The sequence below is a fragment of the Anomalospiza imberbis genome, chromosome 15, assembly GCF_031753505.1.
Source record: "Anomalospiza imberbis isolate Cuckoo-Finch-1a 21T00152 chromosome 15, ASM3175350v1, whole genome shotgun sequence".
In the NCBI taxonomy this organism is placed as follows: Eukaryota; Metazoa; Chordata; class Aves; order Passeriformes; family Viduidae; genus Anomalospiza; species Anomalospiza imberbis.
Window position 1 is genome coordinate 18,078,877 of NC_089695.1, and position 23,896 is coordinate 18,102,772.

Sequence of the window (23,896 nt, forward strand, 5' to 3'; positions counted from 1 at the left end):
AGGCTGAGCCCTCCTTGTGCCCCCAACACCCACCCTGTGCCCCAGCGCAGGCCTGGCAGTGCCCAGGGCACAGGGATGGGCATGGGGATGGGCATGGGATGGGCATGGGGATGGGCACGGGGATGGGCATGGGATGGACACGGGGATGGGCACAGGGATGGACACGGGATGGACACGGGGATGGGCACGGGATGGACACGGGGATGGACACGGGGATGGACACGGGGATGGGCACGGGATGGGCATGGGGATGGGCACAAGGACAGACACAGGGATGGACACGGGATGGACACGGGGATGGGCACAGGGATGGGCACGGGATGGGCACGGGATGGGCACGGGATGGACACGGGATGGACACGGGGATGGACACGGGATGGACACGGGGATGGACACGGGATGGACACGGGATGGACACGGGATGGGCACGGGATGGACACGGGATGGACACGGGATGGGCACGGGGATGGGCACATGGACGAGGGAAGCACGGCAGGGTTTTTGCACTGCTCTGAGTTACCCAGTTCAGCAGAGCTGCACAGCACCAAACCCCAGTAAACAAGATGCTGCTGTTCTGCAAACCAGATGGCACCGACTCCACACAAGGAGTTACAAAAGAATGTTGGGGGAAAAATTCGGGGAAAAAGGGAACTGACAAAGCGTTGCTTACAAAACTGACCTCACTTGTTGTTTTGCTGCTCACAGCCAGCAGCACAGCTACCCTGCACGGCACACGAGATCAGGAGGACAAACGCGTGACCTCGCTCCTCCCAGCAAGGAGCTACAGTGACGAGCATGGAACCAGAGACAAAATCCTGGGGCCCAGGACTTCCAGGAACTTCTGCCTCCAGCTGGACAGCAATTAAATGGCATCTGCTACTCGAAGAACACCACTGTGCACTGTCACTGTGCTCACTGTAATTTCAGGCACCCTGTGACATACCCAGAGGACGAAAGCTGAGCAGAAGCAGTGCCAGTTCCAGCAGGGCATGTTTTCAATCACAAACTGGGGAAACAGTTATACAACACTGCAAAATCACAGGTTTAAACCCTTTCCAAGTACTAAATAATGGCCTAAAGCCGAAGATATATTCAGCTGCCAAACTCTTCAGCAGCTTGAATCAAGTTTCATGTGTGTGTGTATAAAAACACGTATAATATATATAAAATTGCCAGCTAGTATAGACATACTTCCATAAAAATAAATAAATTACAGGAGCACAGACATAAAAGTGGAATATTCAATAAATATTAAATTTTTAGGAGAAGACTGAGCAAATGACTAATATGCCAGTTTAAACCATAAGAAGAGAACTTAATCCTCTTTCCTACCACAGACTGTGAGCTACTGGGTGTTGCTACTCCATGTAAGTAGCAGTAAATACACAGGAACACACTGGACAGGGCTGCCACAAGGATAAATGCATGAAGGACTGATGCTGCTCAGATGCATGAGGCTAAAGAAAGTCTAATTCATCCCATAAAGAAATCTGTCAATAACTGCCGTTCTGCCCAACTGAACCACCGAGTCTTGGAGAGATGGAGTTCCCCTTTGTGAAGCTGAAGACACTGAACTGCACCCAACACGAGGGTAAGTCCCACAAGCTCACAAACAGAATAAGTGGTTTCTAAATGCCTGTAAAAGCCCAAGAGAATTAACCCCTCTCTGTAGCCACGGCAGTGGCCCCTGCCCCAGGGGCAGCCGCTGCAGCCCCAGCTCAGCACCGCTCCCAGCCCTCAGCTCACCTCCCCACGTGGGCACAGCTCATCACCCAAACCCAAGGGTATTTATTTTTGTCTGCCTGCCCACAAGGTCTCTCCTGCAGGGCTCTCATGTCTCCCTTGGTGTCTGTCAGGTTCCACCCCGAGGTGGCTCTGTTTTATTGAGGGATGGGACATAAAAAGTTATGAGCAGAGAGTTTTATGGAGAACCTGTAGCTCACTGGAAGGAGCTGCAGTGCTCTGTCAGCTCAGTGTTTTATTGAAAACAAATGTCACTCTGATCTACGATTCACCAAACTGTAGCTGGAAGGAATTTGGGAATTACTGTTTGCTGTAACAGCATTACTCTTTCAATTCTGGGGGTTTTCAAGAGTTCCAACACCTAGCAGTGAAGCTCTGTGGTTTTGACCCACTGATAAAACAGCAGGAGACCTCTGGCTTACAGCAAATTAAACGTTATTACACTTAGTGACAACCTCAATTATTTCAATTCCACCACATACAAACTATTCTGCTCCAGGGACACATTCTTAGCACTTTAATAAACACAAGGACACAGATGGGCCCTCACCTGCCATCTCCTCCTCAGCTTTTAAAAAAAAATATTATTATGAGGCAATGATTACAGTTTATAAAAGCCTGGATAAATATTTACAATGAAAAAAGAAAAAAAAAAGCAAGGGAATAAATAAACATGAACTATAAATCGCTGATCCCACAGAAAATGCAACAATTATTATATTTTTTGAAACAGAGAAAATATTTGGGAGATCTGATTTTGAAGTGAAATAGGACCAAAAATATTAAACTGTACCAAAGCAGGCTAGGAGTATTGCCTCCATATCAAAACCAGAAAAGAGACACATGAATAAGATCCAATCACCTCAACAATCTCAAATTCCCTCTTCCCTCTTCTACAGCACAGAATTACTGCACAACACAAAGCTGGAAAAATACAAGGAAAACGATGTGTGGTGCGAGAAAATATATATTCAAACATTCCACCAAATTCAGCTCTGCTTGAAAGCTGACAACAAAGTTCAACAAGCAAATATACACCAGGCAGGCTGTTCCATCTTTAACCTTGTCTTTTCAGCCCTAATTTCATCAGATCAGACAGAAATGTTTCACTCTGGCAAACTCATAGGGCCATATTGCCACTTTGATACACTAAACAGACAGAACATTATGCAATTTGCCAAACTTTTCTCTCCATCCCAGGCATATTTTTAGCTGTGACTGTGTTGGCTCTGATAAAATGAATGATTCTAGTGAATGGTGCAGGAACAGTCACAATATGGAATGTTAAAGCACAAACACCTCCCACAAAAACTTCTGGATATAAATACACTTTAATATCTCAATTACCTTCCGTTTGACTCAGTGGAAAACGCTAAGCAAGCTGCTAGGGACAAACAAGTGGGGAAGGAGAGGGGCTGTGGGTGCCTGGGAGGATTCAGCAGCCCCAGATCCACCCCCAGGCACAGCCCAGCACTGGCAGCTCCTACTCACTCGTTAATGATCAGGTCTGGAGCAAAGCACAGCAGGTTGCCATTGGACTGCTTGTAGGATCTCCAGCCTAAAGCAAAAGCCATCAGGAACATCCAGGAGTACTGCAGAAGGGTCATTTGGTCATCCAGGTGCAAATTTCGGAAACCTGGAGAAATAAAAATTACGAGGGGATGGTGTCAGTTGCAAAAAAGCAACAAAGGACAAAAAAGTAGCATGGCTTGGAAAAGGAGCAGGGTTATGAGCAGCACAACTGCTGTGTTATCAGTGCACAGGTACTACAGGGAGTAAAAGAGATGTAATATTAAAAAAAATCACAGCAGATATGTGTGTGGTTATCTGGAACTGATGGTCAGTCAGATACATCACAAAAGGCAACAATTATAGTTCACATACACTGTAATTCACTGGGCTGCCTTCCAAAAATAACAGGTTTAGCTCCTTTTCATGAGAGCAGTCTGCTAGACAATAAATGGTTTAATATCAAATGTCGTTCTTATTCAACAACAATTGCACACTGAACCCACAAAGTAAGTACTGCACTAGTTACCAGCATGAACTGCTTCTAATCTCACATGCAGCATGAACACAGGCAACTGAACAGGGAGGAAATGAGTAAAACCTGACAACTGGTCCCTCAAAGAGTCTGAAAATGCCACCAGCTTTGGATTTGCAGCACCAGCTCATATCAGATCCAGCCTACACTTACCAAGAAACCATCGTGCCATACGGAGCCATTATTAGACCCTGAATACAAGCTGATTTTATCTATTTTTATTAAGCATCTGACATCTAAAGAGCTCATAACATCTGAAGAGCTGCTTCCTGAAGCTGTGCCAACAGACAGAGCCAGTGGATGAACGTGTAACAAACTTGGTGGGTCTAAACACAGCCCTCGGCTTTGGAGCCACCAGGAATGACCAGCTTCTGCCTCTAAATTACAAAGAAAGGGTCTCAAAGTGATTCCAGTCTTTCTGGGTCAAACCTTGAAATCTGTGCTCAAACCCTCCCCAGGAAAAGGTTATTTTGAAATCCCAGCTAAAGGGTTTGGCAAGGAATGCTGGCGTGCTGTCAGCATGGCTGATGGGCTACAACAGGAGCAGGATATACAAATTAAACACTCATGAGGAACCACCTCAGCAAACAAAAGAAAGGAGATAAAAATGATAATAGTTGCTATTAATGTAGCTATTAAAGAGAAGATTGGCATTTTCATTGAGAGCATAAGCTCTAACCTGAAGGGTTTGGCTAATTACAAACATCTCTGCTGAGCAGAGATGATGAACAGAGAAGCGTTTTATAAACGGAATCTAAATCTGGATCTGGGAATACCAGATGGTCTCCCAAAAACCTGTCCCAGAAGGAAGTGTGTGCATGTGAGCCTCTCCTTGAGCAGACTGAGCTAATTCAGCACAAGTGCCCAGCGCAAACAGCCCTGACACAGAATGCCAGAATCGCTGAGGCTGGGAAAGTCCCCCAAGATCACTGAGTCCCACTGGTCCAACCTGCCCCACCTTGTCCACCAGACCCCACACAAACCTCTCCAATCACATCTCTGCTGGACACAGATGTATTTGAGTTTTCCAGCCTTTCTTTCCTACTGTTAATTTACTTCCCCTGCTCAAAGAGACACAGTTATGACTCATAAATCTCATTATCAGGCTTTTTTCTTTTTTTTTGGCAGACCTGTTCTGTGATGTTATTTTTGGGCAACCTATGCGTCATGGAGGTGTTTTTGCCAGGGATTTTGAGAACAGGTAGTGAACAGCACTGACAGGGGTGAGAGGGAGATAAACACTGGGCTTTGTTCTGTAGGAACAAACATCTTCAGCTCCCCTTGGCCCTGGCCTCTCCAAGACAGATGCCACGTGTCACATCCAAGGCTGAGATCTGACATCACTTCTTCCGTGTCTCACTGTGTCTTTAGGTGGGAGCCAGAACAGCAGCAAACCTCCCTCTCTGCCCAGGTAAGAGTCAGTTTGAACAGAGCAGGAGAGAAAATAACACCTTGACTTCCACCCTGGAGCTGGACAGTGAGGGGGAGTTGGGAAAGATCCACCCATGAACACAGACCCGTTGAGCCAGCACAGTGATGTTGGGCTGCAGAAGTCAAGAGAACTTCATTGCTAAAAATATTCAAGAAATAATTGTTTAGTGCCCAGAGCAGCTGTGGCTGCCCCTGGATCCCTGGCAGTGCCCAAGGCCAGGCTGGACAGGGCTTGGAGCAGCCTGGGACAGTGGGAAGTGTCCCTGCCATGGCATGGGTGGCACTGGGTGGGCTCTGAGGTCCTTCCAACCCAAACCATTCTGGCATTCTGTGAATCTGAGGTACATCCAGATATAGAGGTAAAGATAGAGCTAATACAAAAAGTTCTCTGTAATACTTTTACAACAAATATCCATTTAAATAAGAATTTCAATATTCAGTGGTTGAAGTGTTCAAGTAAAACGACCTAATTTATGGTAAATAAATGTTTGCAACTGCAATTTTTTCTGCTTTTCTCCTCCGGAAGCCCTTGAGACATGAAGAAGCCCCGATGCTACCAACACTTCACGTGTAGAGCTCCGAAGGAAAAAAGGCAGATTTAGGCTCAGCAGGAAGCCTGCAGGCAGCACTCCCTGTGTGTGTGCCTCACCTGGGATTGCCTTTGCCCACTTGACTGCAGCGACCACCTGGCGGCCGCCCAGCATGTTGAGTGTGGAGAGGATCCTCCAGCTGGAGTCGGGCAGGGAGCTGTCGTAGCCCGAGTAGAGCACCTCGGGCTCGATGACCTCGAGCAGGGACACCAGGGTGGGCGTCAGCTGCGGCAGCGAGGCGGGCACGATGCTCTTGTTGCCAGCCGCCTCCGGAGCCTCGCGCGCGCCCGCCGCGCCGCCCTGCTGCAGCCCCTTGATCTTCTTCTTCGTCTTGCGGGCTGCAAAGGGTGGGGAAGCCACAGGTGAGGGCTGGAAATGACCACACAGAGATAAACACAGCAGAGGAAACGCTGCTCTCCTCCCCCCACAGCTGGCAGCAGGGCAGCGAAACCTGCACGGCATTGGTTTGCAAAGTCAGGATTTTCACATTCATTCCAAGCAAACTTCCAGTGAAAATAATACTTTGTGTTTTAATAAAAGTCACATTTATGCCAATGCTTCCAAATGTTCAGTAATGTCTGCAGGTACCTTAAGAGGCTGACCCTAAAATACAAGGCTCAATCCCATCGCTGGAAATATCTGCAGGACTGCACACTTTAAAAGTTCCTTTAAATAGCAAACAGAGAAACTAGGCAAAAGAAAGGAAAAAATATGTTTAATGGGTAAGAAGTTACTGGATCTCTCAAGCCAGGGAAAATGTTTTTTTTTTAAAATGCTGGGCAGGAGGAACTTTTTCTCTTGCCAGCTCCCTTGCATATAAATCACTGCTGCGTAATTAAACCATAAAACTCGTTCGCCAAATAAATAAAACATCACACAGAGATGTTAACTGCAAACTACAAAAAGCTGGAGCAACGATTTTATTAGCATCTTGTCCCTAATGGAGTCTCCTGCTTGGCTCTGGCTCTCCCGGGTGCAGGCGGCCACACGGACCTCGCTGCTAACGGAGACCAAACGAGCCCAGCTCCTTCCCTGGGTGCCTCAGTTAATTAATTGATTTCTGCTCTGGAACTTCCGAGATAAATCTGTAGCCCGTAAAAGCATCACGTCATGTGGTTGTGCATTCCAAGTTTCTCCTGACCTGCTCAGAATGCCTGAGCACCCAAAATGCACCAAGCCCGCAGTGCCAGCACACAGAAGCCCCTCGTGGAGCTGCGTCTCCCTCCGGCTGCAGCAGAGCCTTCGGAAATCAACTGCCAAAGACAAGGAATCCTCTACAGACCTTGGATAAACTGCATTTTCCCAAAGTTTTGTAGACTGGCCACATGTGCCAAGCCTGCCATGAGGGAATAGCAAGAGTTGTTTCCTTAGAGAAAAGAGCTTCTTGTTATTCTTATCTCAATTTTGAAATGGCTGCTTCAAAATCCTTTCATATTCTGGCATTTTTTTGCCCCATTATCCGTGTTCTGAAGAGCAAATGAACTGCTTTTACTTAAATTTAGAAGCACATGCCTTCAGCTTCCTGCAGACACCTGGATGGAGTATTTCCAGCCCAGAAAGCCTGATAAAATTATAATCAAAATAAACAGATCTGATAAGACAAATTATTATGCAAGAATTTTTATTAGGCTGTTACCAGTCCTGACTTAGATATATAGCGGTACCTCACAAAAAAAAAAAAAAGAAGAAGGTTGAGATAATGTATTTCTTTGCAATTAATTCTCAAATAATAATAAAGACCACTAATTTAAAGCCAGCTCCTCAGGGCACGTTACAGGAGATAACCCCCACAGATAAACTCAGCGTGGAGAGAAAAGCATGCAGGATTTTCTGTTCAAAACAAACAAAACCCCCCAAGCCCCAGCCTCCTGCAGTCTGGCATCCACCAGGCTGCAGCGGCTTCCTCCTCCCTGCCTGGGGGCAGATGGCCGAGCACCTGAGCCAGGTGGGCAAGGGACCTGCCACCACCCCCGGCAGCCACACGGCCACCAGGCACTGCCCTCCTCAGCTGGCAACCAGAACCAGCCCACTGCAGGCAGAGCAGGGCAAAGAATTAGAAAAAAATACAGATTCCTCAAGAAATTGAAATAAATTCCAAGTGAAGACTGCAGAAAAAACCTAATTAATTGCCAAGTTTAACTGTAAAATGCGGCATGAAAAGACAAAAAAATTGTAAGACTGTTTTTTTTACAGGCATAAAACCTAACAATAAATCTTTTCTTCCAGCACATCACAAAGAGAGAGGGTGCCAAGGAACACCAATTAACAGTGAGAGCGGAAATGAGAACTCAAGGAAATAAAGGCTGGAGCACAAAATATCATCATTGTGCTGTGTAAATCTCTGGTACCTGCAGCTTGATAGTCTGATGTTTTTCTTCTAGTCCCCTACGCCCCAGAAAATATGCACTAGAAAAAAGAAAGTTCCAGAAAAGGATGATATGCAGGGCCAAAAGGATGACTGACAGACTTGAGGTCTTTTCCAACCTTAATGATTTTGTGGTAAAAAAGACTAATAGAAAATTATCACGTGACTAGAAAGAGGCACTTTGAACTCAGGACGAGAATGGGTCAATTAAAATACTGCACGATGGAATGAACGAATGAATCCATTAATTTAGAAATAAATTTGTTTTCTACCCAATACCTAACAGTGAAATCCACTGTAGGTACCAGAAACTGAGAGATACCCAAAACAGGACAGGCTCCTGGAAAAAGTCCAGCAGGAAGGCAGGTGAGTGCCAGGGGCCCAAGGACTGATGGGCTGGACACTGGGATCTCTTCTGACCACTCTACTGGCTTGCTACAACCATTGTTCATGCACTGAGGATGCAGCTGGGGACTTTTCAAAAAGAAATTACTGTCTAAAAAACATGCAAATTTAATTCTCTTTTGAACAACAGTCATTCTTGAACTGTGACCCTAAAATAGACAAGATAAACTGGAGTCTGTTCTGCACTTTTTGCTGCCTCCCAGTTTGCTTTTCTGCATGACCACTTCTCCATCTGTTCAGATCTGTCCCCAAAATCCTTGTTTTCAGGGTGTTTTTCACCCTTTCACACTACTCTGGGTTCTTCCATTTTGTGCTCCTGAGTTTTTAGATTCCTTTTCCCTCTCAGCCATAAAAGCTTCCCTCTCCCCACCATCTCCAACAACTTATATAACAAAATCCACCCTCCAAAACCTCACTACTCTTTAGGATTCTCTGTGCCAAAATTCAGACACACTAGGCTGGAAGGGCTCCAAGCTACACGTGGAGAAGTGACCAGAGCCCGACGCCCTCGCCCTGCGCCTTCTGTGCTGCACAAAGGGCCAGGCTGCACCGGCGTGGGGCCACCAGGGCCAGGGCAGCCCGGGCTGCAGGAGCTCTGAGGACTTCCCAGCCCAAAGCTCCCCACAATTCCCTGATCCCATGTCCTAGAGCCACAGACAGCAACTCTGGTGTCCACTGGAAGTGATGTGGGAGGGAAAAGCTCGCAGTGGGAGTACTAAACCTGAGTGTTAGAGAACTATTCCTTACTATGAGAGCACTTTTTCACATAGGTAAATACATGAATATCACAGATGCATTTTGAAAACAACTTTGAAGAGGAAAAACCAGAAATCAACCTTAATGAAAATGCATTCTTTCCCACCTCAAAACCAAACCTGTGGGGTTTGGCATTATTTAAGCTGCCTTTAGGCTCTGCTGTTACGTGTCCTTACTCCCAGCCACACTGGCAGGGCAGTGACCTGTCCCCATGGACACCAGGAGTAGGCAAGAGACCTGTCCTGCTCTGACCTCTGAAGGATGAGGTCCAGCCCACTGTGAGTGTCAAAAACCCAAATCCAGCTCCTGGGAGACACTCCCAGACCATCCACGGCCTTTAGGGATTTTTTTCAGAACCCACTATTGCAGGTTTTGGCTGTAGCCTCCCCTCCTGCACACAGATGATGACAACAGCTCAACAAAGGGAGCAGCAGCATGCCAGCCTCCCCTGAGGAGGGGATGTGCCTGGAAGGGCAGGTCCAGTCCCCTGCAGCCCAGGAGAAGTGGTGCTGTGTCCTCTTGAGGGAGGCTGGGAGCAGAAGAGGAAGGATGTGCTAACACAGACACCAGCCTGTGCTTCACTGATCTCTTTAACTTATCACTTACACCTCACCAAGGATGTTAGCCCTGACTGACATGAAATTCTGTTCATCCTTGGAGCTGACAAACACATCTCTGACATTTTTATTTTATCTGACAATTTTGATTATACACGTACCACCGGGATAACTGCACTAGTAAGTGCTGCGTTAATCTCTGCTGCTCAGGGAAAAATAGCAAACATAAAATGAAGCTGACACTAATAAAAGTGTTTTATGCCATTTTACAACTGCTGATAAATCTCTGGTTGATGTGGCCTTCAGATTCTCAGGAGTCATTCAGGACTCAGCAGAGAATCATGTAGTGGTATGTTAAATTTAACCAACGTTTTCTAGAGAAATTCTGACAGATATTTAAGAAGTATCCACAGCATGAACAGAAGTACTTTAATTTTCCTCAGCTGGAAGATGCAATCCCCATTCCCATCCCTGTGCTCCATGGTCTGTGTCAGGTCACTCAGGCAGCACACCCTCCTACAGGTGTTACACCTCCCTCCAGGTGTTCTCCAAGAGTTCTGCTGTCCCACATTCCATGAAAAAGCCATGAGATGTATGTGCTGAGAGGAACGAAGAACAGCCCCTGTCTGTGTGCGTGACTCACTTGTGCTGAACACACAGAGCCAGCAAGTGAGCCCGGACAGGAGAAGCTGCAGCACCAGCCCTGCTGTGTCTCATTACAATGCCCACAGAACGCAGCACAGACTGAAGTTGCCCAGCAGATGCCCCAGCAGTTACCCCAGCAGCTGTCCCAGCAGCTTCCCTGGCTGTTGCCCTGGCTGTTGCCCCAGCATTTCCCTGGCAGTTACCCCCAGCATTGCCCTGGCAGTTGCCCCAGCAGCTGCCCTGGCATTGCCCTGGCAGTTACCCCCAGCAGTTGCCCCATCATTGCCCCAGCACTGCCCCAGGGTTGCCCTGGCAGTTGCCCAGGCAGTTGCCCCCAGCAGTTGCCCCAGCACTGCCCTGGCAGTTGCCCCATCATTGCCCCAGCATTGCCCTGGCAGTTGCCCCATCATTGCCCCAGCACTGTCCCATCATTGCCCCAGCACTGCCCTGGCAGTTGCCCCATCATTGCCCCAGCACTGCCCTGGCAGTTGCCCCATCATTGCCCCAGCATTGCCCTGGCAGTTGCCCCATCATTGCCCCAGTACTGCCCTGGCAGTTGCCCCATCATTGCCCTGGCAGTTGCCCCATCATTGCCCCAGCACTGCCCTGGCAGTTGCCCCATCATTGCCCCAGCACTGTCCCATCATTGCCCTGGCAGTTGCCCCATCATTGCCCCAGCGTTGCCCTGGCAGTTGCCCCATCATTGCCCCAGCACTGCCCTGGCAGTTGCCCCATCATTGCCCCGGCCAGCTGGCAGTGTTACCTTCCAGGTTCATGCCCGCCTGCAGACACTTGCGGTAGCGGCAGGCGGGGCAGTTCTTCCTGCGGATCTTGTCGATGATGCAGTCGTTCCTGCCGGCACACAGGTAGTTGTGCTGCCCTGGCACAAAGACAGACAGACAAATGTCAGCTCCCCACGGCACAGACCCACTCAGCCCTTCCCTCAGCGACAGCCAGGACCATTGAAAACCTTCCCGTGCTGCACTGCGTGCCTTGCAGAAACATCAGTGCTCACCTGACTTCACCAATCCAAACCCATTTCTCATGTTTAGATCTCAAAGCCAATACATTTAGGTAAAAACATTATTTTCTATTTGTTAACACCAGGCAACTTCTGGTTTTAAAACTATTTCCCCTTGCATTTACCAAAGCTGCCTTCTACAGCAGGTTTCCCATTTCTCTAAATACTTTGACGTGAGACATAAATAATGTGCACAAACACATTCTGAGAAAACATTTGTAAACATTTCTACAGAACACAGACACAGCTTCATCAGCTGGACAGTCATGAAACCTTCCTGTAACTTACAGCCTGACCTGGACAAACCAAATTCTCTGACATTTTTATGGATTCGCAGATTCAGAGCAAAACTGGCCCTGAAAACAGGACAAGTTTAAGTACATAAATTAAAATAACTGTATTTCTTAGCTGCTTAGAGCAGGCCAACAGAAGTATCTATTCTTAATTATATGGGTTATGTGAATGAATGTCTGAATGTAACTTATTTAGGGAAAGGTATTACCGAAGAACAGATCCTTCTCCCAGACAGGGGTCAAAAAGCATGTTTTTCCTGAGGGCAGAAAGCTGCAGCCTGGGCTTTTACTCTGTATTGCAAAGTACTGACAGTACAATATTGTGAGAAACAAACAGATTTTCCAAATACTGAGTTATTAAAAACAGAGTCCAAGAGTTTTCTCACAGGAAAACAGCTTGGAGAAGGAATTTCTTACAAGTCAGCTGTGAAAATTATGGGCATGCAGAGTTCATTCCTATGGCTTTGGCCAAACTTCTCCTGTGAAGCGTCTCAAGCTGATATTCCAAGGAATGTTTTTCTGAATGACGGCCCTACCTCTTCCACTCAGGGAAGAGAAGCCTTCCTGACCCTTGTGCCAGCTTTGTGTTTAGTTAATTCAGACAACAGATCCTCCACTCACCATTCTGGCTGCCATTAGCATCCTAACACACAGGAACACACACGAAACATGACTGATGCCCACGTGCCAGCACTGCAGTGGAGCAGAGACAACAGCTCCATGTCCCTCCGTGCTGTCTGATGAGACCACAGTTTCACACCTCAATACAGACACTTCAGGTGAGGATGCTCCTGAGCTGCTCCTAACCAAGAGCTTCCTCTCCACAAATGCTCCTTTTCTTGTATTTACTGCTCACCTATTCCTGCCTTTTCTAGGACCAAGCTACACTATTTCTTTGTATTACACCACACCAAAGCCTCTTGCCACGTGACCATTTTGGGGGCGAGTGAAGGGAAGTTGGTGCTCCATGCCCGCCTGCTGCCCAGGGATGTGCCAAAGGAACGCGCTGCGGTTCTCTCTGCTGCTCAAACCCAGACACTCCACAAACACTCTGCTAAAAACCAGGAGTGAGCCAATGCAGCAGTTTCCAGGGGATCTGGGGCACACAGGGGCATTTTTCAGAGGCTGGCCAATCCCATCCCCATCCCCACGCTGCCCACAGCCCCGCTGGCACCAGGGGTCTGATGCACTGTGGCACCAACAGCTCTGTGCCCATTTGAGCACAGCAGCCTACAAAAAGGTTGGGAATTGCAGACAAAGGACTTCGGAAGATGGAATGGAAAGTGCTGACGAGCAAGGCTGATCTGGAGCAGAGCAGGAGGGAGAGGTGCTGGGGAGTCTGCAGGGAAGGAGGTGTGAGGAGCTGTGAGGAGCTGGGGAGGATCCAGGTTGGGACACTGGGTGAAGGGCGGGGAGCTGAGCGGGGCTGGGGCTGGAGAAACTCAGTCACGAGGGCTCTGGGCTCTGAAACACCACAAAATCAGAACTAGAAAATGCTCTCTTTGGCCAGCCTGGGCTCCTGAAGAAAAGGCTTGTCTGCCTCAAGAACTGCACATAAATCGACAGCTGCTGTCCCACCTTCACCCATCCTCTTCTCCTCTGGTTCTACTCTTTGCTGAAAAAATGCACTTTATATTGACTTCCTAGACTCTGACACTTCCAGTTTCTGTGACTATTTCTATCACAGTACACAGGCCTGGAGGCAAAGGTGGAAAAAAGGGCTTTGGCTAAAGGCCGGATAATGAGTGTGCAGAGTCAGCTTGATCTGAGCACTAACAGGTGCCTGGCAGCCACTAATAAAAAGGATATTGCAGAAACAAATTCTTTTTACATGTGTTCCTAATAAAAAAAATGCCTATAAAAGATAAAACCAAATTATTTGTTCCTTGAAGTGAGGACTAGGACGAAGGGATCCTGGAAGCGGTCCTACAAACACCCATGTCATCGAATGGAAGGGTTTAGGATGCTCAGGCCTTGGTGCTGTGGCACAGCTGATCGGTCAAAGGCTCAACTTCATGAACTTGGAGGTCTTTTCCAACCTTAATGATTCTGGGATTCGGTGAAAAGTGGGATAATTTGTGGCACAGTCAAAATGGAAGCAGAGGTGAGCCTTGAGGAACTGATTGCCACAAGCCTGCTTACATTTTTAATACCAAGACAGCTGATTTATGGTGTGCCAAACCCAAAAGGAATCACTGGGGTGATTCCTTCCAGTATCAATACTTTTGTGATATATTTAAGCTTGAGAATAGGCAAACCCATGGCTATGGCACCTCTCCAGCTGCCTGATAAATTGTCTTCTGAGGGATCTCTGGTGACCATGTTTTAATCAAAGGTACAGATGATTATTTGCTTTGCACTTGAGCTCATTCCGCCTTGTTATACTTCAGCTGCCACAGAGCCAACACCCCTCTGTGACCAGCAGAAACCACGACATGAGCTTGACTTTCCTGATCCCTCCGAGGGGCTCTGCCCTTCCACAGAGCTCCCCATGGCACCCGGTGAGCCAGGAATTGGGGGAAGTGCTGCTTCTGAGGACTGAATAGTGGCTTGTCTTCGTCAAACAGCCGTCCCTCTCCTCCAGTGACCCCAGCTTGCACAAATGTCAGCAGAAAGAGCCTGGTTCAGCGAGGGCTGCACGAGGAAGGCACAAGACACGAAACCCTGAGGGCCAGAACTAAGAATGATGTTCTTCAGACCTAAGGAATCACCATCTGCCCAGAAACACTGGGAATATGCTCCAGTTTTTCTGCATGTGATACTGAAGCACGGTCAGATCTTGAGGTACAACCTAGTCCCTTACAAAATGGCTACTGACGCACCCAAAAATCACACAGCCCTTATTCATGTTCGTTTTCCATCACTTCTGTTTTCCGGAAGGATTTTCTCTAATCACAACGAGACAGAAATCTCAGTGATCCAGTCCCACACATGTACCTGGTACCCAGCGTTCCTACAAATAACACCCAGGGACATGGATGCAACCAACCAACACTGTTTACAGGAAAACTACAGTAACCTCACACACAACAGATTTACCAAGTTCCATGTAAGTTTTCTACACAAACCAACTAACCTTAAATTGAAAAATCACAAACTTTACAAATCTATTGCACACAGACAAATATCTGTATAAAAACAGGACAAATAAACAAAAACAACAGGGAAAGAGACAAAAGCCAAAACAACAATAAATTCTTTTACGCAGAGTGAATGGGAGCATTTTATCAATGTGAATGGAATCTGTGCTTTGGATAATGCACCATTATCAATGAGATTTACTATGACAAGATCAGTGATCTAATGGATGGGATGTTCAGTAGGATTCTGGCAAAACCATGGATGCTGGGCTTGAAAATGGATGATGTGCGTGGGGATCTTATAAGCAGCAAACTCATCCAAGCAGGTCCTACCTTCCACTGCCCTTTTGAAGAACACTTTGCAGCTGCCACACGTCAGGACACCGTAGTGGCACCCGGAGGCCTCGTCGGAGCACACCAGGCAGAGCTTGGGAGGTGGTCCCGTAGTTGTTGAGGTTGTGGATGGAGAAGAGCTTACATCTGACCTCATTCCAGGGCTGAAACAAAGCAGAAAAATACCTTTAATTGGGATAGAGGCGAGCACAGGGCTCGTACCTGCCAGGAACAGCTTGTCCCCACCCTCGCTAGGGCAGGTCTGCACACAGAGCGCACCAGAAACAGTTAAACAAGGATTTCTGTAAAACCCCATTAAAGCTGTATGGATTTTTCACAGCCTATTTGGCTGCATCAAGATTCCTTCCCTTACACGTTTCTGAAGCCAAGTTTCTTGCACAATTATCCCAGCCTTTAAAATTGACTCTTTAAACACGCTCTTACTCCATATTGTTTCCATTACTGCCACATTCCCTGCAGCCTGCACAAGGGCTCCCTTCCCAGCACCACCACCGGCTTTTCTACTGGGAAACTGTTATGCAAGAAGCTGTGCAAATTGGGCCATATAGCAGCAAATATTCACAGTAACAAGTGATCCTTTCACCCCAGCAGTTTAGGAGAAGAGTGAGAAATACTCCTCATTTCAGGATCTGGATGTAAACACCCAGCCCAGCTACAAATGAAGGATTGGTTTGTTAAGAAAAAAAACCAAATCCCTCTTATAACAACAAACAGTCCATCCTAATCACCTTGGAGCTGCTCCTAATTCTCAGTGCTGACCCAGCAGTGCTGGGCCAGAGCTCAGGGGCTGATTGTATAGAGCTCCGTGGCACTCTTACAGACCAACCATGACCTTATAGACCAACCGTGGTCTCACAGACTAACCATGATCTTACAGACCAACCACGATCTCACAGACGACCCAGGCACTGCATCACAGCCCTGGAAAGGCCCAGCTGTTGAGTTCATCCACCTCCACATGAGGAAGAACTTCCTTCCATGGAGGGTGGCAGACACTGGAACAGCTGCCCAGCAGGTCATGGAGTGTCCCTCTCTGGACACATCCCAAACCCACCTGGACACGTTCCTGCGTCCCCTGCTCCGGGTGACCCTGCCTTGGCAGGAGGTAGGACTGGATGATCTCCAGAGGTCCCTTCCAACCTCAGCTCTTCTCTGATTTCCAGCTAAGTTTGAAACTCCTAAAACATGATTTCTATACTGCCTGCTTCACTTGAAACTGATTTTCACAGAAAATCCTGTTCACCAGGGTTCTAGTCACTCTCCAGATGAAGCTAGAAAAATGACACTTTTATTTAAGGTTTTGGTGCCTCTCCTTGGAAACTCTCCAGACCATCCACATTCCCCGATGTGGGCTTAGCATTTGTATGTGGGATGGCTTTTGCATGGAAAATTCCTTTTCCCCTCCTCAAGGAAGTCTGACCAGATTTGGTCACACATTTAAAAAAACCCACAGCTCCAACACGCTCACGCAAACCTTAAAATTCCATCCCAAATGAAGACATTCCAACAGCTGGGAGCTCTGCTTTTGCACAGGTCCGTATGTCCCATCCCTAGAGTGCACCTGAGAAATGTCCCATCAGTGAGCCAAAGGACTTTGCCATTGTGTTCATCCTTTCCTATAGGGATTGAGGCAATCAAAAGATAAGGAGCAGGATCCTCCCACTCAAACACAGAGGGATCAAAGTCAAACCACAATAAACGTGTCAATGAAGTTCTCACTTTGACAGAAATGGAACCAGAAGGCAGAGAGAAGTGATAATTACTTGCGTTAGGGGGAAAAATGAGACTGCAAAGGCAGGCGAAGACCTAAGGGATGTGCAGACCCCCTAAAAGCAGTGTCTGAGCTGGGGAGAACCTGAGCTGTGTCTCAGAGCAGAGAGGGCTGGGCAGAAGAGAAAACACCACACAGGAACACAGCAGCAGCTTCAACGTGCTGCAAGAGCAGTGGGAAGAGGAGAGCAGAGTAAGAGCAGAACAAGGGTGGTGCAAAGCCCTCAGTAGGAAAGGCTGGCAGCAGGAATGGAGGAGAATGAGTCAAACTTGAGGAAAAAGGGAAGAAAAAGGCCCCTCTTTTCCCAAAGGGAAGCATGCTTCTTTCCAGAACTTGGAAAAGAACTCAAATCTGTCACATCGCTCCTCGGCGTTCAGAAGTATCCGTGGAATGTTCAACACGTCTCCTCCGTGGCTCTGCCACGAGCTGCCAGCCCCCACAGCGCGTCTGTCAGCTGGAGCAGTGCTCACTGATGGACTGCATCCCTGCTCATCAGCCATGGCACAGCTTTCCTGGCTTTTCCTGTTAATTAGTCTTCTTCTAAAGAGCAGCGTGCTTTGATAACCCTCTGGCTGCACCAGGCAGCCCTCGGCGCCCGAGCCACGGCAGAACAGAATCCAAGCCAGTCCCAGGAATCCATGTCCATAGGAACACACCCCTTTAGTTACAGGCTCACCCTGCTTTCAGGCCTGCCTGCCTCAGGTGCATGCACCTCTAGGAACAGCTCTGGCAGGACGGAGGAGCACTGCCCTGTCCCCTCCGAGCACGGAACTGCCCCGCTGCAGCTCCCGGCTCTGCGGCTGCAGGAGCTGAGACCTCATGGAAAGGAAGCTGAGGATTCACATCTATTTCTGCTGCGCTGGCTCTGGCTCTGCTGCTCCGTGGAGATCTCAGAAGGAGCCCAGAGACGAGAGGAGAACCTCAGGCTTGAGAGCTGCCCTTGGTTCTTTGCTCTCTCACAGCCTTCCTGTCTGATCATCAGAAAAGGAATTTTGACCTCAAAGCTTTGCTTCCTTTCATGTCATACGCATATTACTTTCTTCTTTCATTTCTTTTTTTCTTCTCTCCCCAGCTTACTGATATATTTGGAAAAAGAAATTTATTTCTCTACTTTTAGACTGTCATGTGCAAAAAAAACCCCAAATAACAAACCCATCACTTACCTCAAATCCAAGCAATACCCTTTCTACAAGCAGCAGTCACTGTCTGGCTACTCTAAGATGCCTTATTTTCCCTAGAAGTTTAGGCCCAATAGCTCCTTTCCTAAGACTAAATATCTCAGATTAAGCAATGAAGTACAGGCTAGGAGCTATGAGTTTAAATAAGGAATATGTAACTTGAGAACTTCGCTTCATTAAAATTATTAAAAAGATGGAAACATCTTTCTATGTATAGTTTTGAAGACAGCTAATTTAGATACAAAAATAAAACTCTTTATACCTCTCAAATTTCTGACAAAAGCATTTTTAAGAAACATTCATCAGCTGTCAGGGAAACCATGACAGCGCCAAACATATTCCACTGAAACTTTTCAGTCACCTTTAATTTTTAAACAGGGCTCATTTTCTGTACCAGCACCACAGAAAATGTAATATGAGAAAGAAAACAGATGATATGACTTCTAAAACTAAAAATAAATGATTACATTGATTAATACAGCAGTAGCCAGCAATCTAATCCGGGCTGCAGGCATATCTTCCCAGCCTGGCTGTATCAGATAAGGGCAATATTTACTAACCGTGTGGAGAGCTGCCAGACAGCCCCGCTTGCAGAACACCACCAGGAGGGATTGCAGGGCAGCAGGGCTCCTGCAGCAGCCACAGCTAACCAGCCTGACATTTAATAGAAATCTCTCACCTATAAAGTTATACACAGTAAAAGGCAAATGACCACTTCCTAAGGAAGTGGTAAGGCAGGGAAATTACACTCTGAGATAATATAATAATGGAATACCTTTCAGTATTTACAGAAATTGCTTTCAAGTCAACAAAACCCTAATAAACTGTGAGTCTTATCTAGATAAAAGAAAAAAATCAAGCAGCATAGATTAGAGAGGGAAAAACCTCCCAAATTTCAGGGTTCCAAATTGGTAAAAATTTGATTAAATTTCATTTTGGGAGGCAAGGTATTGGTATGGGGTACTAAACCTAGTACATTCCCATGTATTTTTCAGAAATTATGAATATATAATCTGATTTTATTTCTTTGTATAGATGTGTTTATCATTGCCAGTCAATGGGACATAAAGGGGCAAAATGGGAAGCCTTAAAGAAGGGGGTGAAACGGGCAGTTTTAATGAAGCGGGCAAAATGGAACGGCTTAAGGAAGATGCCGCGCCGGTAACGAGCTCTGCAGAAATCAAGCTGTTTAACTAAGGCCACTGCAGGGTTAATCATTGACCAGAGACCTCTACCCCGGCTCAAGGGTCACCTGCAGCACCGGGGTGTGGCAACGGCGCTGGGGACGGCTCCTGTGCCGGGGTCCTGCTGGGGGATGGTCACAGCCACAGCCTGGGCAGCAGGACACGCGGACACGGACACGCACACAGGGACACGCGGACAGGGACACGCAGACAGGGACACATGGACACACGGACAGGACACACGGACAGGGACACGCAGGGACACACAGACAGGGACACACAGACAGTGACACACAGGGACACGCGGACAGGGACACGCGGACAGGGAGCACCGGGCTCTGGCCCTGCCACCAGCCATGGCCACGGAGCAGATGCAGGGCAGGAGGGATTCACAGCGTGAAGAAATAACCTCTGCCCAGTGCAGGGCACTGCTGAGGAGAACATTGCTGGTCTCTCTTCTTTTCCTCTTTGCTGGGAAGGACAGAAATCCCCAACACACGGAATGGGCACAGCCCCACGTGCTGAACCTAGCAACACTGTAATGGAACTTAAGAAATACAGCACCCTCCTGTTGCTTTGCATTATTAAATGAAAATCCAAAAGTACTGAACTTTCAAGAGCAGGTTTAGATTAGGCCTTGGGAAGAAATCCCTCCCTGTGAGGGCGGGCAGGCCCTGGCACAGGTGCCCAGAGCAGCTGTGGCTGCCCCTGGATCCCTGCAAGTGCCAAGGCCAGGCTGGATGGGGCTGGGAGCACCTGGGACAGCGGAAGGTGTCCCTGCCATGGCAGGGGTGGCACTGGATGATCCGTAAGGTCCCTTCCAACCCAAACCATTGCATGATTCTCTGATCCTATGAAAAACAACTCTAGAGAGACAATGACAAGGGGAACACTTTCAGGAACCAAAATTACTGATCATTTCCAGCCTACAGCCTGCACCCCTTTCCACCAGTGTGTGAAAGGGATGGCCAGCCTGGATCACATTCTGTGCAAACAGGAGGTCACTGCTGACACACCCAGACACCAAAACGTGGCCACCACACATCAATGGATTCCTAAAAGCAAGTTACTTATTGGTGTAAGTGGTATCACCAAACTAAGAGTAAAGAAACCATTTTCAATGTCATTGCCATCTGGGCCTCCTCCTTATCTTCCAGCAATGAGAACAATGTAAACACTAGGCTGTGGACACCGCCTGATTACATTTTTTGAATTGTTTATTTATTTCTTCATTAACTAGAGAAACTATTAATTATTTTTATATCCTTTTAGGCAGGGAAGTAGTGAGTTCAAGCAGGAAGAAATTTTAATCCAAGGCTGTTGACATTAGACTCGCCATGACTATTAAAACAGAACTGTGTTTGCCAATTTGAAATAATTCCAAAAAGGCATTTTGCTGAGAACCTGAACCATTAGTTTCTTCTGTGTCTTGAAATGTTTTCACTTGGTTTTGAAGAGACTGAGAATTGGTAAGAACGCAGGTTTTCCTCCCGGGCTGCCTGAACTCTGCAGACACAGAGCCCTGGCTGGCTGGGTGCCACAGAGAGGGCACAGAGCCACTGCAGAGGCACAAAGCGCATGGTGACAGACTCCAAGCCAAGGTGTCCTGGGGTGCTGACTGCTCATAAAGCCACAAATCCTCCCTCGCATAACTTCCTTACAGACCCACCCATTCTTCAGTTCTCTTTCCTATTTTCTGTCTAAAATGGAGGCCTGGATGGTTTTGGTAGGAGTGCAGGTCTTGACGACAAGCATGTCCACAGTGATGCCGTAACAATTGAAAAATCTACTCTGGAGTATTTAACCAAAGCCTGTAAATAAAAGCCCCCAGCATTTCTGGTTTCCAGCTGCTCTGAGAACCAGGACGATTAACACGGTTTCCTTTATCGCACATCCAGATAAACACTGTATTAAAAACCCTGATAAGCCAGGAAATCAGCTTTTGAACTAACGGTCTCATTTCGTGCAACATGCCTACGACACGGCCAAGATAATGCCACCGTGAGGGATGTGTCGCTCCGGAAGGCCACGGCCGAATTTCCTTCACTGCCAGAGCCAGAACCTCACAGCACAGAAACTCCTGGTGTGCACTCAGAGGGGCAGGAACTGTCCCTCCTCCTGACCCTGCCACAGAAAATATTGCTAGGGCGCTGCCACGGTTCTAACAGAAACATTTAAAATACGAGAGACACCTCAAGAAGCAAAGCCTCGGGATCATCCCCCACCTGCAGAACACCCCTTTTACCATCCCTTCACACAGCTAAAGCTGGCTGCAGAACTTGTGGGTTTGTACAGTCAAACAAAGACTGCTGGCAAATGCCAACGGCACGGAAGCAGAAGAGGAATGTGCAGATGGCCAACCCAGCACACGGAGCACAGCCGCTCCGGCAGCCACGGCTCCCCACGGCCGGCGGCGCCCCAGCCCTCCCCGGGCCCCAAATCCCGAGAGCCGACCGCCGAGGGCTCGCCGAGCTCTCTGGAGGCGCCGAGGAGCCGCTGGCAGCTCCAGAGGCACCGGCCCCGAGGCCAGCCCTGGCCCTGCTGTGAAATGGCGCCCGCTCCCATCTTGGCATCACTGGGAGCGACGCCGGAGCGGCCGCGCTCCCGCTGGAGCCTCTCCAGAACGTAAAGGTTTCAAGGGCACAGGCAAAGCTTTCTTGGAATGGATAAATGGTAATTGATGTTGCAGCTGCAACCCCAGCCAGAGCTCTTGGGATTTCAAATGTACTACAGACTTAAAGCATTTATGGCCAGAATATGATAATTAAATTATATGTTCTAAACTTTTATATTTATTATAGTGCTCCAGTAAAGCAGCCAAAAAGTCTTACCTTCAAGGGTAGAACTCATTTCTATATGAATCAATTTAGGCATACTTTTCCAAAGCTTTGTGCTGTTTTTTAAATTTCATTCACCCTTCCTTCCCTAAATAAAGAGGAAGCAAAAAAAAGACGCAGACAGAAGCCAGCACCTCTATACTTAAATACAAACTTTACAAAAAAATATGGAATCAAATTATCCTGGGCCATACTAATTGCTTATGCTTTGCTGGATGACAAAACAGCTATTTGATCTACCTATATTTACAGCCTGTGGATCATCTCAAACCTGAAGGCACAGGGACACGCTCCGTGCTCACAGACTGAGGTGAGCCACGACCACGACAGCTGCAAAACAATGCACTCTACAATAAAGTGCAAAAGTCTGAGTAGAATTAAATTTTTTTTAAATGTTCAGTGCATCCCAACAAATGTCTCAGCCTGGAGAAAAGGAGGCTCCAGAGGGACCTTGTGGCTCTGCACAACTCCCTGACAGGAGGGGGCACCCAGGTGGGATTTGGCATCTGCTCCCAGGGAACAGAGACAGGAGGAGAGGAAATGTCCTGAAGCTGGGCCAGGGGAGGCTCAGGTTGGACATCAGCAGGAATTTCTCCATGGAAAGGCTGGTTGGGCATTGGCAGGGGCTGCCCTGGGAGGTTTGGAGTGCCCATCCCTGGAGGTGGCACTCGGTGCTCTGGGCTGGGAACAAGGTGGGGATCAGGCACAGCTTGGACTCAATAACATTAAAAGTCTTTTCCAGCTTCTGTGGGTTCTGTTTCAGCTCTCAGCATCCCCAGAGCTGCTTTGCCCTTCTTGGAAGCAGGTTTTTCTTTTTCTGAACCTTGCAAATTAACCAAGAGCCAAGATACTGCCCAAAAATGCATTGTGTTAACACTGACCCTTTAACACACCAATTCCGTGGGCCAGCACTTGGAATTCAACAGCAGCAGAACTGCACTGAGACATTCTGCAGTGATCACAGGAGATTCAAGAGCTCAGAGCAGCTCACAGCATTTTGGCTCTTCCTCCACAGTCAGCATAGATCGGATCTGACCCCTTATTCCAGCACACATTAATGTTGTACCAGAGGAACTGAACTTAAAATATTAAACAGCACTTGTTCCATTAATGACCTCAGTGTGAGCCGTGTCCAGTGCTTGTGTCAATCACAGGACTGTGTGCAGGCTGCCAAAGTGATGCTGCTAGGAAAGGGGAGAGACATCTGGAAAGCTGATTCTAACATACATGGAAAAATATTAATGATACAGAAAGAAAGGCAGTAAAAGATTAAACTAAACTGCAGTAGAATCACAGAATCCCAGAATTATCTGGATTTTAAAGGGTCTTAAAGACTCCCTGCCATGGGCAGGGACACTTTCCACTGTCCCAAGGTGCTCCAAGCCCTGTCCAGCCTGGCCTTGGACACTTCCAGGGATCTAGGGGCAGCCACAGCTGCTCTGGGCACCTGTGCCAGGGTCTCCCCCCCTTCAATGTCCCACCTAGCCCTTCTCCCTGGCAGTGGGAAGCCATTCCCCCTTGTCCTGTCACTCCTTGTCCAAAGTCCCTCTCCAGCTCTCTTGGAGCCCCTTTAGGCACTGGAAGGGGTTTCAAGGTCCCTTGGAGCCTTCTCTTCTCCAGGCTGAAAAGCCTCAAAGCTGCA

At 47.7% G+C, this 23,896-nt stretch overlaps 1 protein-coding gene across 3 annotated transcripts in view; it reads right to left on the minus strand.

The window, feature by feature from the left end:
• NR3C1 (nuclear receptor subfamily 3 group C member 1) overlaps nt 1-23,896 on the minus strand; it is a 64,754-nt gene that overhangs the window by 11,123 nt on the left and 29,735 nt on the right. For all 3 annotated transcript variants that reach the window (XM_068206257.1, XM_068206258.1, XM_068206259.1), the window contains exons 3-6: nt 15,264-15,427; nt 11,300-11,416; nt 5,868-6,146; nt 3,235-3,379 (exon numbers count right to left, since the gene is read on the minus strand). In XM_068206257.1, the coding sequence (XP_068062358.1) occupies nt 3,235-3,379; nt 5,868-6,146; nt 11,300-11,416; nt 15,264-15,427 (705 nt within the window). The remainder of the gene's footprint in view (nt 1-3,234; nt 3,380-5,867; nt 6,147-11,299; nt 11,417-15,263; nt 15,428-23,896) is intronic.